At 46.6% G+C, this 17,972-nt stretch overlaps 1 protein-coding gene across 9 annotated transcripts in view; it reads right to left on the reverse strand.

The window, feature by feature from the left end:
• Positions 1 to 1,021: 1,021 nt before the first annotated feature.
• NFATC2 (nuclear factor of activated T cells 2) overlaps positions 1,022 to 17,972 on the reverse strand; it is a 187,283-nt gene continuing 170,332 nt past the window's right edge. For 4 of the 9 annotated variants that reach the window (XM_017888170.1, XM_017888167.1, XM_017888171.1 and 1 more), the window contains exons 10-11: positions 12,489 to 12,576; positions 1,022 to 5,531 (exon numbers count right to left, since the gene is read on the reverse strand). In XM_017888170.1, the coding sequence (XP_017743659.1) occupies positions 12,533 to 12,576 (44 nt within the window). In that variant the 3' untranslated portion in view covers positions 1,022 to 5,531; positions 12,489 to 12,532. The remainder of the gene's footprint in view (positions 5,532 to 12,488; positions 12,577 to 17,972) is intronic. The other 5 variants (XM_017888168.1, XM_017888165.1, XM_017888169.1 and 2 more) reach the window with 2 other exon arrangements.

A 17,972-nucleotide genomic window follows, 5' to 3' on the forward strand; every position in this document is an offset into this window, starting at 1 on the left:
CCATTCTGGCGATCCAGTCTCACACCATCCCACAAAACTCACAATGAAAATACCGCACCAGCCATCGGAGCAATCTGCTCACCAGGGTGCTCTTCTGGAAGCTGGCCTGGACCCTGTAGGTGCAGGTTCTAGAGCTCTTTGGGGCACCTGAAGGGGAGAAATGGGAGCCAGCTGGTCCCAGCTAACAGAGGGAGACTAAGGATATTTCAAGATAGGCACTTCCAGCAGCCAGGACCCATGCAGGTGTCTGTCTGAGCTTGGGACACCTGCCCATTTGGTAGTGCTGGTTACAGGCACTGGAATAGCGGGGGGACGGGGGCTAGAAAATTCCCAGCAAGACATTCCAGGTGCGGGGCTGTGATGGGGTGGCGTGGGTCCCTAAAGCCCAGGGCCTGGAGCAGATATCCCATTTCCCTGGGGTGAAAGGGTGGGAGGAGGTTCGAACCCTATGAAGACTTTAAAAAGAGCAGCTACTTCCAAACCTCCTAGGTGCTTTAGCTACAGGATGGCAAAAGCTGTTTCAAGGAGGAACTTGGCTAGAAGGTTCTAGTACTTATTTGTGGGTTCGAAGGTATAAGGTGCATTTTTTTTTTTTTCTTTAACCTTGATATTTTGCAAGATGCTCAAATAAAAATGGTGGCTTTTGCCTTCCAAGTGGCTGGCTTGGCCCAGTTGACTGTGAGTGCTTCGGGACCCTTGGAAAGCTGGTCTAAGGTGGGCACCATAAATCTCCTTTATGAATATGCTACCTCAAAAGTAGTCTAGAGGCACAGATTACAGCAGAGTTGTGCCAGAGAGAATCAAATTCAGGTTGACCATGTGGCTTTGTCACCTCCGACAAGTGGCTTCTGAGCCTGAGTCACAAGCACAGTGTGACTGTACCTACCTCCTAGGGCTGAGATGAGGAGTAAACGCACACACTTATGTGCACACACAAAATGTTCCTTGCTGAGGGAGCCCGAAAGGTAAAGGGGATATTTGAGTAGCCTCTCCGGAAAAGAAAGATCCACCAAAGTAGCTGTTGCTTCCAACTGTTTTATTGCTAAACTATCATGATACAAGTCGTATAAAAATACTTTACATATAGGAAAAATAAACTACATTAAACTGGAGATTAAAAACATTTGCATAGGAATGTGATGTATTCAAACGCCTTTAACAGGATTGTCTAAACCTAAGCCTGCCAGCACCACCATGTTGGAGAGACCTCTGTTTGTTGGAGAACTGTACTGGTTTTCTCTCCTCTGAGGGCTGTAGAGGCCATAGGGGGTGAGTGAGGTTCTTTGACAAGATGTCCAGGGTGCTAAGTTTGTTCCAACCGCCATAGCCTCTGTCTGCTCAGGCCAATCAGAATGCTGTGAGTACCTGCTCTAATAGAAACAACATCATTTGCATCCATTCCATTCAAAGCTTGAACTCAGCAGGGAGTTTATTCTAGTCAGCCAACAGCTGCATAAAGGTAGAATGTTAATTAACCCTTTCACTTCCAGCTCTCAGGACCCTGATAGCGCAGGGAGAAACTCTGTTACCAACCACCAGAAAAGTTTGTTTTTAAACAGACTGAGTTAAACAGTGATGTTGGCTGTAAGTCAAGGCACTCACAAAAGCTGAGGGAAATGGATGTTTATGATCACAATTTTATATGATGCTGCTTTTTCTTAAGCATTTAATTGGAATGCAGGAAAATACTTGCTATGCAATTGGCTGTTTTGGTTCCATGAAACGTAATGCCCTAGCCTTGAGCCTAGGAGACCCAAAGTTAAGATGCGCTGGGTCACCGAGCACCTTGCCTCCAGGAAACGAGTTCAGGAAAGGTTAGCCCAGCTTGTCAAGAACGTCACAACTCCATCCATGCCTCTTGTAAACTTGAAATGAAAACATTCTTTCAATTCTGAGCAATAGAAAGCACTTGGAAAGTTTTTTTTTTTTTTTTTTTTTTTTTTGGACATGATAAATTCAGTTTCACTGTAGTCCAGAGTGAGAATTAGAACATATCAACTCCTGATCTGCCTAAATGTGACAGCCTCTGCCCAAGACTGGCTCACTGAGGCGTCTTGGCTACTGGATGTAAACAAAAAATGCAATATCAGTGCCTCCCAGTTCTTTGAAGGAATCAATTCATCCTTGGTTATGTCTATGCTGGAAAACTGTTGATGTCCTTTGGATAAAGGATACAGGAGTTACCTACCAGGATTTGGTTTTGGTCCCCTCTGTAAATATTAGCCTGAACGTAGGGTTCTGTGAACATGAATTCTTTTCAAATTCCATTACAATGCAGGCAGGGTTTTGGTGTCAATTTTTTAAAATCAAAACCACCTACTAGATTACTTATTTGGGGGGATCTAGACACTTGATGATTCTCAGTGACCAGATCCAGGCTCAGGGCTGAAGTCAGCATAATTCTTGAGCAAGAAAAAGGTGGTTCCTTCTTCCATGAAACCATTCCTTCTCCTGAGATGCTGTCTTCTAGGTAGGTGACTAATAGGCTCTGAGTGGGAGTTTTATTACATGGATTTTTGTTTCCTGGAATAATTAACAAATGTTTCAAGAATACATCATTTATCTTAAGAAAAAAAAAATCAACCTATGTGTGAAAAGAGACATTTAAAAAGATTTCTGACCATTTATAAATATAAATCTAATTCCAACAGGGGTGTAATATTTTGAGGACAGGTAAAAGCATAAAATACAGGTAAGAAAATAAAATTTAATAACATACTAATTAATCTGGATTGCTATACATATTATCAAGCAGCAGCATTTTTTTTACAATACAGGAAGACTTGCAAACTTTGGAAATATACTACATTCAGCAACATGGTAGACCTGTCAGAGTGCTACATATTTACATTAACTTAGATGTAGCAAGTGCAAACCTTCACTTAACTGAGATCCTTCTAACACACCTGCAACACGCCCATCTTTACCATTTATACATCCCTACTTTCTCATTCTCTTAGAGGATCTTATTGCCTCTTCCCATACTGGAAATATTTCATGAGCCATCCTTCTTGGCAAAATTTCCTCCTAGCATTTGTAACTGACAAAACTTCCTTGATAGCTGTCAGTTCCTAATACACTTTCTCTTGCCTGTTTATGTCTCAAATCTAATGCTTTTGTTTCTCTTTCCTTTGCTATTTGGTATAGTTGTTTATGAAAGTGCTTCCTATAATATCCAGCTAAGATGTCTTAGAAAAACAGAGGGGTTTATTTGTGTGTGTATTACACACACACACACATGCGTACAGGAGGTTGAGCTACCAGGAGGTCCTTTTTGCTAACATAGTTAGAAAACTGATGGAAAATGCATTAGTCCTTTTTCAACCTGTGGACAAGGAAGCTGAGCTACTTTGCTACAATAGCAGGAAGGCACTTGGGTAAAACATTCAGATAACTGAGGAAAGCTCAAATTCCCTCATGTATAAAAAATGGCTCCTAGCCAGGTCAAGGGAGAACAAATCACTCACCACACACTCCTAGCTTTTCCCCAGTGAAGCCAATATTGCTGGAGAGAAAAATTCATATTGCCCGAGAGAGAATTCTCTAGGTGAAGCTGCTAGTATAAGGAACTTATATAAGGAACTTATTTTGTTCGTGAGGAAGTATTTAGCATCCCAGAAGTTCTATGGTGGGGGTCAACCTCTTACTGGCATTCTGTTTATTTAAAAGAGAATGTTCCTAAACTCTGAGCTTAGGGGTGGATGAGGGAAAGGTTGTCCATTGTTAGGGAAAAATAAATGCTAGGTATTGACCAACAGGTTGCATACAAGTGCACAGGCCCGGATCTGAGCATTTTGTCTTCTATCTGGAGTGCCAAACACACCTGGCCCCACTCCCAGGAAGCTTTTGCCTCTGGGTAACCTTGACGGGAGAGCCAGGACTTACAAAGCCCACAGTGGGCACTGAGTGGCCATGACTATCTTTTGAAGCCTTCTGCCTACAGACTGGACTGAGAAAACACTAAGTACAGTCTGCGTGCTAAGAATATTTTCACTTTGTTGTGGATTATTGAGGAAACGGAATGGCTTAAAAATGAATCTCACCGCTTGTCCTGGGGTGTCTGCAGCAAATGCCAACAGAAACACACCTGCCAAGAACTACAAGGGTTTTGTTTGTAAAAATCACAAAAATCGCACCCACAGAGGAAGACTAGGGGAGACTATGGGTGCGCTCAGTGGAAACAGTTGGGAGGAAGGAAATCACATATAACATACAACTGGTCTGAACAGAGCTCATTCAAACTAAAGGATGCATTCGAGTAGATTTCTTCACGTTAGAATTCTAGTGCGAATAGGTCTTCAGGGGCAGAAAGGGTCTTTAAATATGTTCAGGTCAAATTAACCAGTGAAGCTGGGAAGCGCATCCTGAGCTCGACTGTCCCACTTTGGATTTAGGATAGAGGGAATTCAGCCCTTTTCCTCTATCTTGGTAGACACCCACTTCCAGAAGCACTTGGGCTGTTTTACTTAACAAAAATACCCGCACTTCTTGGTTGCTTTAGCCCTTCTGCTATTCCTCAATTAAATGCACATGCTTGAGATTCTCCACTGCTTTACGGAAAAGCACTCTGGCTGCTAGGAAGAAAGCAAGCCGGAACCTTGCAAAGCATCCAGGTTGTACAGCTGCAGCAGACAGGTGCTTGCTCTCTGCAGCCTGGGTCAGCCCCTCAAGTCTATGGAAATTGTGTTAGCAGGACTGCGTGCTGCAGGGGTTAAAGAACAGCTCGCCAAAATAGCTCCAGTGCTAGGTGCCCTGGCCAGCTTTTTAAAGCAGAAAACAAATAGTAACAAACGCATATACATGTCATAACTTAACGCCAAGAAGTCTTAACAAGTGATCTTGTCCGGGCAAGACAGTTTGGTTTTGGAATAAGAATTCAAAAATAAAGCTTTAGCCGTGGCCCAGTTGTGGCATGGACTGGGCGAGCTCTAAGGACTGACAGTTCAGTTTCTACCTCTATCAAGAGGGTTTTGGGTTTCTTCAGCCTGTAAGCTGGGCTCTTGGATCACGTTCCTTTGGTTGCTCTGAGAACTCCTTTCCTTCAAAAGGTACAGGAGCTGTATCTGTGACCTGGAAAAATGAACGCAAGGGCTGGGGTTTAATCACAGCGCCCACATCTTCTGTCCCCCGCCCATCCCCCCAAGCTCCAGTCACTCTGTTCTCAGGCGTGTTCCAGTGTCCTGTCTTGTGCAGAATGTGCTTTTGGTCAGCAGGCGCTTAATATTTGGACGGAACACCATTAAGATCAACCAGGATGCTCTCTGGGATTTAAAACATAAACCAAAAAGAAGAGTTCTCTCTGGTGTTTAGAGGGAGGTGGCGAGCTCCTTAAGCGAGAGTCCGCTTAGTGCCCATACATTGATCCGCGTGTGGACTCCAGGCTGGGAGATGAACGTGAAAGGAGACAGAAGGTGAGGGGCTGTGGAGGGCTCCGAGGGGTCAGATACAGAAGGTGTCTTGCTATAATGGCTTCTTTTACGTCTGATTTCTGGCAGGAGGTCCTGAAAACTCCTTCCTGATAATTTCATTAACTACAAAAGAAAAGAGGAGGGGGAGAGAGAGAGAATGGGGCGAGTGAGAGGGCACCAAGAACATGCATCAGGTTCGCTTTCTAGAACCTCTATCGGGCTATTTATTTTTCGCTTTCTAGAACCTCTATCAGGCTATTTATTTTTGAGACAAGGTCTTGCTCTGTCACCCAGGCTGGAGTGCAATGGCATGATCATGGCTCCTAGCAGCCTCAGCCTCCTGAGTAGCTGGGACTACAGGTACACGCCACCACACCTGGCTACCTTTTTAAATTTTTAGTAGAGACAGGGTCTCACTCTGTTGCCCAGGCTGGTCTCGAACTCCTGAGCTGAGGCGATCCTCCCACCTGAGCCTCCCAAAGTATTGGGATTACAGGCATGAACCGCTCTGCCCATCTCTATTTATTTAAACACTTTTTTTTTTGTTCCTTGTGATAGTATATTTGACAATTTTTAATATAAGGAATGCTTTCCTACATCATATTTTTTTCAGACACTATTTTGTGCTAAAGATCTATTAGTGAATATTGCTCAAATGGTAACTTTTTCAAATCTTTGTGGCAAAAATGGATTTGAGCCATAGGGCACGTTTGAAGTAACTTTCTCCTCTTCTGCATTTGATGTCATGTGCTTGAGGCTTTCTATTGTGTACCAAACTACTTCCACTATTTCCACATCCAGAAAATGCCTATTAAGTCTGATAAAACATGGTTCTTTCTTGATCCATAAAACTTACAGTTCTCAAAAGAGGAACCCTTACAAATAGAGCAAGTGAGGGCCCCCCAAAGACTGACTGGCCATCAACATACACACATAGTTTCCATTTCAGCACAACCAAGTGAAGGATCATGTGCCAGTTCTGGAAAGTTTGGTCACCTCCCTCCCCAGAAGTATGTGTGGAGTTCCTAGCAGGGAACCAAGAGCAGTACCAGTCACTGGCATCAAGAAGCAAGCTGCCTTCTCCCGCCTTGGCTACTGGGTGAGATCTTAGGATAGTGGATCCTGCAAATAGGTTCCCTGAAACATTCTTGGAAAGAAGGTGGTGCTATTGGTGACAGCTCCTCCGTGAGGCATGCTCCCTGAGGTATGCCTACACCTTCAGTTTTGCAGGTAGACCACACTGACTCGTTGTGGAAGGGATGAGGATGTAAACCCCTTTGGGAGTCCCGTCAAAGGCAGGTTCATTTTCCATGTCCTGGTTCTGACACTGAATTCTTCCCACACCTCCTCACACTTCCTTTTCTCACCTTAGGCTTAAGTTACTATTGGCACTGAGGGTTAAATGTTCAGAGTTGCCCAAAGTCTCTCCGTGGTCAAAGCTGGGCCCTCCTAGGTTCAGGGTGCTTTTCCCTGGAAAACCCCTGCCCAGATGCTCTGCAACCTCCATAACAGTGAGAGGCCAGGAATGCAAAGAGCTGAATGAACCGGGTTTGATTCTCAGCTCCTTCTCCGACTGTCTGACGTTACCTCTCCGTGCCTCAATTTGCTCAACTGTAAAGTGGGAATCATAGCACACATCTTTTCAGGCTGTTGTGAGGATGCTAACCATTCGCATATGTGACAGCGCCCAGCACAGTGCCTGGTGTTCAATGGCTAGTGGCTGGGATGGTCAGTAAAATCCCCACGCTTCATGTTGGACTCTGAATGCCATAGTTTGCAACCATTGGCTTTGTTTTGTGCCAGAACGTCAGGCATGCCACGAGCATGTGCGTGAGAGGTCAGGTTCTAGAGTCAGCCAGGGTTAGAATTCCACCTCTGCCACTTCCTTGCTTGGTGAACCTTGCCTTGGTGATATAACCACTCTGTGCCTCAGTTTCCTCATCTGTAAACTGCATCTAAAAATATTACCTCCCAGGTTGCTGAGGTGCTTGGATGAGATAATGCAAGTAAAGATCACAGTGCCCAGTGTACAGCCAGTGTTGGTTTGTTAGACCAGTATATACGTATTAGATATGTATTCGAAATACATACATTATGTATAACTTTTCCAACATGTGGAAATGGATTCACTAATAGGAATGTAGAGGACAAATTCATATATTTAGCTAACCAGCATTAGTTGGGCATCTACTGTGTACCTGGTAACAGCTGAGTCCCAGGGGCCCTAAACCAGAAGCTGCATAAGGACTGTCAGCCCAGACCCTCAGTGCTTCCTGCAGGGGTGACGAGCTGACCATGCTGTGCAGGACTCTTATGTAGCGAAAGCTGAATGCCCGGGGCAGGTGGGGTCGGGGCAGCTTCATGTGAAGCTTTTCAAAGCCCGGATTCCAAAGGGCTTCCTGTTTTCTCAACCTAGGAAGTGAGAGGAGTGGATCCTTAATGAAAACTTTCCACAGCCTCAGCTTTCTAAAAATAGCTGGTAGGCAGAGACACTGGCACCAAAGCCCTCTCGAAGGGCTGTTTCCCTTCTCAGAACACAGGGCTGGGGCAGGGGATGGGAAGTAGAGAAACTTTTCAAGCAGACAGAAGCGTGTTTCCCTCCCCTTGGATGGAAATGGTCCTGCTTTCTGGGAGCTACTTTCAGAGAGAAGTGAAGAACTGCATCTGGAAAATCCAGTAACCCTATGCACTTAGACCTTCTTGCTATTGGGGGTGGTGAGGGGGCCCTGAGTTCAACTCCCGCCCAAACCTCTCTGGGTAGGAACCTCCTCTTTCTGAAATCTCGGCGCCTGCTCCCCTGACTACCAACAAGGAGAAAGTTCTAGAACAGAAATGCCTGCTAGGTGGTGGTGAGAGAGTAGAGCCATATTGGGCTTTAAGTTCTGAGAGAGGGTCTCATCTCAACCACTTCATGCAGAGTCCACAGGGAGGCCCCACATTTGCAGACTCGAGTACTAGGGTGCAGGGGAACCCCAGTGCCCTTTCACCATGCCATTTCTCCTGGTCTGTCTGTCCCCGACTCAGCCCTGTTCTCTCGTGTCACCTTCCTCACGCTGCTCCTCTGGGTAGCATCATGCTTTCCCCAGTCTAATGCTTTTCCTTCTCACTCACATCACCCAAGGCTCAGTCTCCTTGGCAAAGACCCCCTTGGTGGCCACCCTCGGCCCAGTTGCACTCCCATCTCCTCACTATCCCCTGCTGCGCTGATGCTCTCCTTCCCCTCATATTCCTTAGATGATGCTTTGGTGCATGGGAAGTACTCAACACTTATTTATGAACAGAACACAGCATCTTAGAAAGGGATTGGGAAACTTCAGGTCACAGCCAGGATTGGCCTCCCCAAGTCGGCCTCTGAGGTTTGGGTGCTGAACCACCCTCCTGTATCATTGCCATCAGCATTTTAGACCTCCAACCATCTACCCTGGGCCAGCAACTGTACCTCTCCTCCTACCTGTTCCCAAATGGGGCCAGGTGCAGTGCTCTACCCCTGTCCAATGCTGCCCCTTCCTGGAAGCTGCCCCACATTCCTGCCATAGTGCCCTCCCTCCAAAAGCAAGTACTGAATTTTCAAGTAGCCCCACTCATGCATGGCACCATGCAGACAGCAGGTGCTTAATGCTTGCATTAGCCCACCCCAAGGACCCTGCACTATCAGCCTAGGTCCCTTGGTTTAAGGAAGCTGATTTTCCTTTTTCATTCGATTGACAAATGGGTTGCTGATCTGTTACTTGGAGTCTTTCTCTCTACGAAAGAATACCAGCCATTCACATTTTCCTGAGAGCTGTGTACCAGGTCCTATACAGTGCCAGGGACTATTATTTAATTCTCACACTGCTCCTAGTAATATCATTATCCTCATTTTATAGATAGGGAAATAGAGACAGGCAGACCAATACTCTAGCAGGTGACAGGGGATTGGGATTTGAACTCAGGGCCCATTTAATTAACTTGTACAGTATTGATCCTCTCTCTTTTGGGGATCCCAGAATCCTCTGGGTCATGTGCGTGAAGTCAGGGGAAGGCTACAGTAGACTCTGCCTAGCCAGCAGTGAGAGGCCGCGTGATGAAGGCAAGTGCTCTGCTGGAGAAAGCGTCCCTTTCTCAGAACAGAATTGAGGCCAGCAGTTGTGAGTCTGCCACGGTGCTCTTGACCTCTGATCATCCTTACAGAGAGGTGTCCCGCTGAAAAGGCTGATGGAGAATGATCTCAGGGTGACTACTAAGCCTGAAACTGGAGAGGAAAAAGTGAACTGATCTTAAGTACATAAAAATTATGCACAAAACATAGTGTAACATTTTCAGTATATATGACAAAAAGTCATTTATAAAGAGGTGTTTCAACTCAGTAAGAAGGATATTAGTATTCTAATAAAAATGGCTACAGACATAAAAAGATGATATACCGGGGTCCACAAACTTCCCTGGAAAGAGCCGGATAATATTTTCAGCTTTGTGGGCTCTTTCTCACTTACTAAGCACTGCCAGTGTAGCATCAAAGCTGCCGTAGACAGTAAGCAAATGGGCATAGATGTGTTCCAGTAAAACTTCATTTGCCAAAACAGGCTGGGGGCCAGGAGTGACCCAAGCACTGTAGTTTGTCAGCTCCTAGTATATATATGCTAATGGCAAAGAAGAAAAAGCAGGGTGTTCTCGTTGCCTGCTTTTTGAGGGTGGCCATCTGGGGAAGCCAGTGCCTCTTACTGGATTTCTAAAAGCTAAAACTGACTTCTGTTAGTATCCCATTCTGCCTTAGGACTTTTCTGTTTTGCTAAAAGGCCCAGGCACCTGCATCTACTTTCTCCTCCCTTCCTTGGCCAGAGCTCAGAGGTTCCCAGACTTCAGTTTGCAGCAGGATGGCTGCTCAGGATTACATGAGGAAAACAACACAGATGTATGAATACTTCAGGTGCAATTTAAAGGACTTCCAAGGGTGAATTTCACTGGAGGCCCTTTCCCTTTGACTGCTGACTTTGGAACTGAATCCCCTGAGAAAGCAGCAACAGGAAGGAGCGGATAGGTTGGGTCCTGCTTCTCGCTCAAACCTCAAGCATGTTTTCTAAAATCTGGTGAGACCACGTGAGTGCCCACGAGAGCCTGGGCCCAGCCACAAAGGCCATGGCCAGAAAGACACTCCTCAAGCTTGGAATGGGAATCGAGAGGGCTGCGTTCTCCAGGCCAAATCAAAGAATCTGAGAGCCAAGAGGGGGCCCAAGGCACCACCCTCAGTCACCACTGACTGTTTTCTCTGCCTTGCAGTGCCTTGCTGAATTCACTCCCATGACCCCCACATGCTTGGGTCAGGATGCGTGAAGCTGAAAGCACATGAAGTCCTCTCCATGCTCTTCTGCCTTTGGTCCTAACTGTCCTCAGGGGAAGCGACTCTGAAGGCCAAGAGGTAAGTTCCCTAAGCAACCAGGCCTGCTGGTCTTAAGCCTTCCCGTGACTTTTTTTTTTTTTTTTTTTTTTGAGTCTCCCTCTGTCACCCAGGCTGGAGTGCAGTGGTGCCATCTCAGCTCACTGCAATCTCTGCCTCCAGGTTCAAGTAATTCTCCTGCCTCAACTTCCTAAGTAGCGTAGCTGAGGTTACAGGAACCTGCCACCATGCGGGTTTTTAGTAGAGACGGGGTTTCACCATGTCGGCCAGGCTGGTCTCGAACTCCTGACCTTGCCTTGGCCTCCCAAAGTGCTGGGATTACAGGGGTGAGCCACCGTGCCCGGCTCTTCCCCTCTGACATCTCAAAACTGAAAAGGCCTGTTACTTGAGACAGAGCTCTCCCGGACCTCTGCTTTGCACTTACTAAGTAACTTCCCAGTGTTCATCTTCTCCAGAGAAACCTGGCCATGCTTGAGTGAGGCTCAGTGAAAAGAACATAAAACCCTTACTAGGACTGTAGCCGGAAACTGTGGGTGGGGTCTGAAGAGTGATGCAGCAGCAGTAAATCCCCTCCCAGGTCATACTGGTCAGAGCTACAGAGTCAGCCACAGGCCTGAGCCGCTGGCTCGCCAAAGTCCCCAAGCCCAAGACACACATTAAAAAGGCACCGCCCTTCGACATGTTCCCTGAGGGGCTTACAACCTCAGCACCATATTTTACTTGCATTTTTATCCTGATTCCTCAGACGCGAAGTCCTGAGGCCGGAGAGTGGCAGATGGTTGGAGAATGTGCCCCTCCCCACAGGGCTTCCTTCTGCCACAGGGAAGTAGGGATTCATCTCAGCAGGCCCCATCCTCTGGCAATCGTGCTTCTGAAGTGTCAGCTCCCCTGGATGTGCTAATATAAGCTCTAAGATGGTCTGGGCACTGTGTGTACTAGTTTATTCCAATTAGAATATGGAGAAGATTAAATAACAGCAACAGCATCTAAGAAGCTGAGGCACAGAGAGGTAATGCAACCTTCCTCAATGTCTCATCTGGACTTCACAGCCCAGGGCCTCCTGGAACTTGCACGGCAGGGTCTTCTTCGCTGCCAGGCCCTTCTGTGGAGGCCCAGCGAGGTGGATCTGTTGGGTGAGGGGCTCACCGAGCACCCTGGGAAGCAGTTCAAGGGGCTGATTTCGAATCCAGAAACCAAGTAGCAAAATCATGCGACTTCAAAAGCCACAACAAGGAAGCCCCCGGGAGGAGCTGAAACCTTGAGCTGAGGGAATCAGGATTGGAAATGCCCTAAGCACAGGGCGGGGCTTCCTAGGTAGGTTTTCTGACCTCCCTGCCCACTCTGCTGTTCCCCAGTGCAGAACACCCGCTACGGATGGAGAGCCTTATTTAACTGGACACCCACAACAAAGTGTACAAAACCAAAAAGATGGTGCTGCATTTTTCCATGCAGGCCAGCCCTGGAATCGGGGAGCATGCAAGTTACCGGGGCCTCATCCCCCCTTCTCCCGCCCAACCCTGAGATTCTCAGGGAGGTCCCCAGGAGTGTCCACTTCAGAAGTGGAGGGGTCTAGCCCTTAAGAGCAGGAGAATGAGAAGAGAGGGCCTTCAGCTTGTCAAGTTTTCTTATACTTAAAAAAAAAAAAAATTCAAGTTAAGGAAACACACAGCTGGAAAACAAAAGGAGAAGCAGAAGATATCAATTACCTTTAACTTTGATTTCTCGGATCAAAGATCACAGTCATTCTGTTTCATAATATGTTTTGTATCCAGCTAAGGTGTGTGTCTATCAGCTCTGAAAAAGATTTGCAAAATCATTTTTGAGAAGAAAAAAAAAAATCACCTTTGATCTCTCTTACGCTTCCAACTTATGCCAATATCATCCAAGCCCAGGAGGGAACTTAACCCTTTGGCTGTAGTTTAAGCCAAAATTCTGCAACATCTTAGCATTTGTGCCAGAATTAACCCAACACTAGGGTAATAATCATAGAGATGAGGGACTCTGTGCAAAGTGCATTACATTATGTGGGGTGCGGGATCAAGGGGAGTGTGTTCAAGCTGGACAGAAGGGCTGCTGTGGGGTTTCAAATCATGGCCAACTACAAAGAGAAAATTAAAAAGCCAGTTTCTGCTGCAGTCAAAGGAAAATTAGAATTTCATTAAAGATCTACTCAACTGTTATCTGCCTTCAGGCATCTACAGATACTAAACTGGGCCCTAGTTTCCTTCTTAGTGGTCAGGGAAATTCATAAAACTGCACATTTTCTTCCTGTTTTTTGTCAACAATGGAAAAAAGCTCCTGCCCTATCAGACCAACAAAGGCACTTGAAGAGAATGAGACCTGGGGAGTCTATTGTAAATAAACCCCTCTCTATGTCTGTACAATGCCTGTGGCTTTCAAAACACCTGTCTTCCCAATCCCCTTTGAATGGCCGAATTGAAATACCCAAGTCCATTCCAAATGCCTGATTTAGAAATATTTTCTGAGTCCAATTTCTTACAGGGAGTAATGCAGCGTTATTAGAAATGTCAAGTAAATTAGGATGCTTTTTCAAGTAGAGGCATAAGCTCCCTGAAATCTCATCTTCAAGGGCAATAAGAACGCTCAATAAATGAGATCCTTTTAGCGCTTGTGCAGTTAGCGGCCTGGATTTCCAAATGTTGGGCTCCAACAGGAATCGGCTAGTTGGGGTTGGCTACTGCTACCCTGGGGCAAAAGAAGCACTTCATCTCTCCTCCTTTTCTGACCATGCATCTCAGGCCATCTCCCAAAGCAAACATTTCCAGGTGGATGTGGCCCTAAGGCAGCTCCCACACTAAACTGCCCAGTCTCCACTCAAAACTGACTTCTTCCAAGTCCAAGAGCAGACCGTACTGTCGGATAATTCACTCAGGACCTTAAAATACCACCTCTATCCTGATGATGGCCACATTAATATTTTTAACCCAGACCATCACTCCTGAACTTCAGATTGCCAATATCTACCTGCCCACAGGTCATCTCAAATTTCACAGGGTCAAAACCAATCTCCGGATCCTCACCCCCGCTTCTCCTCTCCTCCTCCCCGTCTCTCCTGTTCCCATGGTGGGAAACATTGTCTCTCCTTCCAGTTTGTCAGGCCAACCTAAGTGTTCCCTGACTCCTTGTCCACAGCACACATCCCATACATGCTTCTGGATTTACCCCCCAGAGAGCCAGAAACCAACAACCTCCACTGCTACCCCCAGTCCTATATGGCAGGGTGATCCTGTTGGAACTTATGTTAAAGCATGCCACTCCCTGTTTTGCTCAGTGGACAGCTCTAAAGTCCTGTAATGACCAACACGTTTTCACTTTATCCATATCTACTCATTTAAGGAGCACTTAAGTGGATCTCAGGCGTCATGCATTGGTCTGAAGTCATACCCTTGGAGAAGTCGTTCAAATCTAGTTGGAACCCCAGGGACCAGGCTTTTCAGACCATCCAGGCAGAACATGAGTTCTCTCTCCAAACCTTTGAACACCAAACTGCATAGTGCCCAGTGTTAATATGGGGGTGGAGGGCACAATGGCACTACCTCAGGGGACTCGAGAAGCCAAGCCCTGTTCTGTCACCTTCTCAGAGAAATAGAAAGCATCACATGATGGCTCCGTCTGCAGCATTCGGAGGCATAGCTTCCTGTTTAGTCATGGAGTTTCATTCTTTGTCAGCTTCTTTGTGGAAGACCGAGGCAGGACCTGTCTTCATTCAACTGAGGCCTGAAATCAACTCGAGACCAGACCACCGCCAAACACCCTCCTCCGCAGGTGGCTGCTCGCTCTGCCTTCCTTCATCCTCACAGACATCTCCGGGGGTGGTGGTGAGAGTCCCATTTCTCAGGTCAAGTCAGTAAGGCAGAGAAAGATGGGGCAACTTGTCCAGGAACAGCCTCCCAGCATTGGGTAGAGACCAGATATGGCCCCAGCTCTATGGGTACTACTCCTAGGCTAGGGTTTCCCCAATTTGAAAGATCCTCTCGCTGCCCTGGGGCCTCTGTTAAAATGTAGACTCACATCAGAAGCTCTTGGAACACAAGCACTTCAACAGTACCTGAGCCTTAGTTTCTTCAGCCACGAGATGGGGAAGAGAACACTTCCTTGGCAAAGTCACTGTGAGGATTAAATGAGATGCTATAGGCCAGGCACGGTGGCTCACGCCTGTAATCCTAGCACTTTGGGAGACCGAGGTGGGCGGATCACTTGAGGTCAGGAGTTCGAGACCAGCCTGGCCAACATGGTGAAAGCCTGTCTCTACTAAAAATACAACAATTAGCTGGGCGTGATAGCAGGTGCCTGTAACCCTCCGCTACCTGGGAGGCGGAGGTTACAGTGAGCCAAGATGGTGTCGCTGCACCCCAACCTAGGCAACAGAGCGAGACTGTCTCAAATAAAAATAAAAAAGATGCTACAGCTGGCTCACTGGCTTGTGTTTATTAAGCCCACAATATGGTCCCCTAAAGAAGATGGAAGAGAAAGAGACAAAGACCAGTTTAAAAGAGGCCACTCCAATAACCAAGAACACCATTCTGTTTCCCTACATGTTTAAATGGGAGCTGAATCCTTTGATCCGTGTGAATGTGCTGGTCAGTTGTCAGTAATATGGAGATGGGACGTCAAGAGAAAAGGCAGTATTTAGACTTACTACATGGTCCTTAAGTGTCATCTACAAATCCTCCCAAAGACACAGGGGTACTTCAAAAACCACAATTACTTTTGCGCCAACCTAATACAAGGTTACAGCCTAAGATCTATACAGTGGCCTTGCATTTTTACCCCCCAGGCATAAACTGGTGAGTCATACCCACTGGTCCTATGGACTAGATGATAGTTTAAGATGTAAATTAGAAGTGGTTCGCTGATGAGCTTAATCAATGATGATAATTTTCATAAAAACACAAGGGGTCAACAAATAGCCTTACAGACAAAAGTATAGACCCAAGAATCTGTCTCCTTGACAAATTATACAACTAGCTTCCCAGACTTCTGAGATCACAGGCATGCAGGTTTCAATGGGATGGAATTTAAGGGAAACCCTGTGTGCATCGCCATGGTGGAGCCAATGGGAATCAGGCACTGGTCTAAGGGATGTCCAGTTTTGTGGTTCTACAATGCAAGTCAGATGTCCCCTCCTAGCCAGTGTAGAACATACTACCACCGTCTCCATTGTCTGCTTTTTTGCAATGATTGCACGTCAACTTACAATCTAGGGAGAACAATTGGTAACTTTCTCTACACTAAGCTACCTGACAAGGAAGGACTAACCGACTGTGTGAACTCGGGCCTGAACTGCCCGTTTCTATTCTCCAGTTCAGCAGAATTTCTTCTGATTACATGCAACTAAGCTGCACCTCTCCTATCAAGCAACCACACGGCTTCTAAAGTAGCAACCACAGGCAGGAAAGCATTCTAAACAAACCACAATTTACTTCCTCGTCCTTCAGCCGGTTCATCAACACCTCAGCCCCAACCCTCTGCTAAGAAACATCAGCCAAGGGAGCAAGCCCTGCAAAATAACTTGCTGCCTTTGGGAAAAAAAAAAGGCAAAAGAAAAGCACTTATTATATTGAATTGAGACACAGGAAACAGTAATTCAAACCCACAAATCAGCCTGTGATCACAAATGAGATAATAAAATAAAGACCTGATTTTTGGGGAAGATATATACCATAAACCCCCTCTGGGGGTGAGAGGAATTAACCAAACATTTCTTTTAAGCCATTTGAGTATATGTCTCTGCTTATCCAAGAGAGATGGCATTGTGGGTAGTCAGACACTCCCAGGTGGATTAGCAGGTGGGGTGGGTAGTCAGACACTCCCAGGTGGATTAGCAGGTGGAGGCAGTAAGAAGGCTTTCCACCCTGACTTGCAAAACTTCCTCCTCTTCTGGGAGAAGGTGCAAAAACCCCCTGGTTTCATAAAGATCTTTCTTCAAATACCAACAGGGCCTCTGATTCTTGGAAAGAACTCACTGGATATTTATTGAATCTTCCAGCCCAGTCTCCATCTCACCCTCCCGTAAGTTCACCTTCCAGATCATTCTATGTTTACTCACATATGCCAGGACCAGCTCACAGCACAGCCCTAACATGGGACACCCCCTCCCACCAACACATCCACATTCTCCCGAAGCCCAACCCAAGCCCACGTCCTGTAAGCAGGCATCCCTGGCCATGTCACAGTTTCTTCCACAAACCTTTGGATCTATCTTTTGTATTTTAAGTCTTGGATTTCCCATAAGAGATGTCAACCGTACTCCTTCCATACTTTCCAGATTTATAGGCAAGAGAACCCACCAGGCTGCCTGCAAAGAAATTTCTCAAGATCTGAGCAGGGAAGCCACCAGGCTGCCTGCAAAGAAATTTCTCAAGATCTGAGCAGGGACCAGGCTCTGTCTTAAATTTCTCCAAGTGAGATCCACAGGCGTGGCCCTTGCACATACTGCTATCAACTCGAAGGCCACCTGGAGTGACCAGCAAGGACTGTATTCATGGGTGACACTGCACCAGGTGTTCCTAAGAGACAGTAGCTCCCAGGATACACAGACAGAACCTTCACTCCTGATTTGTCCCTTGATCAAACCTTTCACCTATACAGTCCCTGCTACACACTGAGTTCTGCCCCCACCACACCCGCCAAATTCCTATATTGAAGCCCTAACCCCCTCTGCGATGGTATTTGGAGATGGGACCTTTGGGAGATAATTAGGGCTTGCTGAGGTCATGAAGGGGGGGCCCTCATGATGGAATTAGTGGCCTAAGAAGAAGGGCCACCAGAGGTCAGTCTCATTGTCTCACAGGAGAACACAATGGGAGAAAAGGTGACTGTCTGCAAGCCAGGACCTAAGCAGGTCCTCTCCAGAACCTGGTCTTGACAGGATTCCCCAGAATCCTGGTCTTGGATTGCTAGCCTCTAGAACTGTGAGAAGAGAGATTTCTGTTGTTTAAGCCACCCAGTCTATGATATTTTGTTATGCAGCCTGAGCTGACTGATACAGTCCCCAAAATACATTCCTCTCCAAAGTCTCTGTCTATGCTCACAAGGTGGGCGTCTGGCTAGGGAAGTCATCAAGGTTCAAGTAAGCAGGCATCCCTCTATTTTAGGTGCAACATCCCATGGCTGGTCCGTGGCAGGGGTTGAACAAGGAGCAGACCGTGATATCCCCCCCCCCCCCC

The sequence above is a fragment of the Rhinopithecus bieti genome, unplaced genomic scaffold (assembly GCF_001698545.2).
Source record: "Rhinopithecus bieti isolate Rb0 unplaced genomic scaffold, ASM169854v2 scaffold_15834, whole genome shotgun sequence".
NCBI classification, from domain to species: Eukaryota; Metazoa; Chordata; class Mammalia; order Primates; family Cercopithecidae; genus Rhinopithecus; species Rhinopithecus bieti.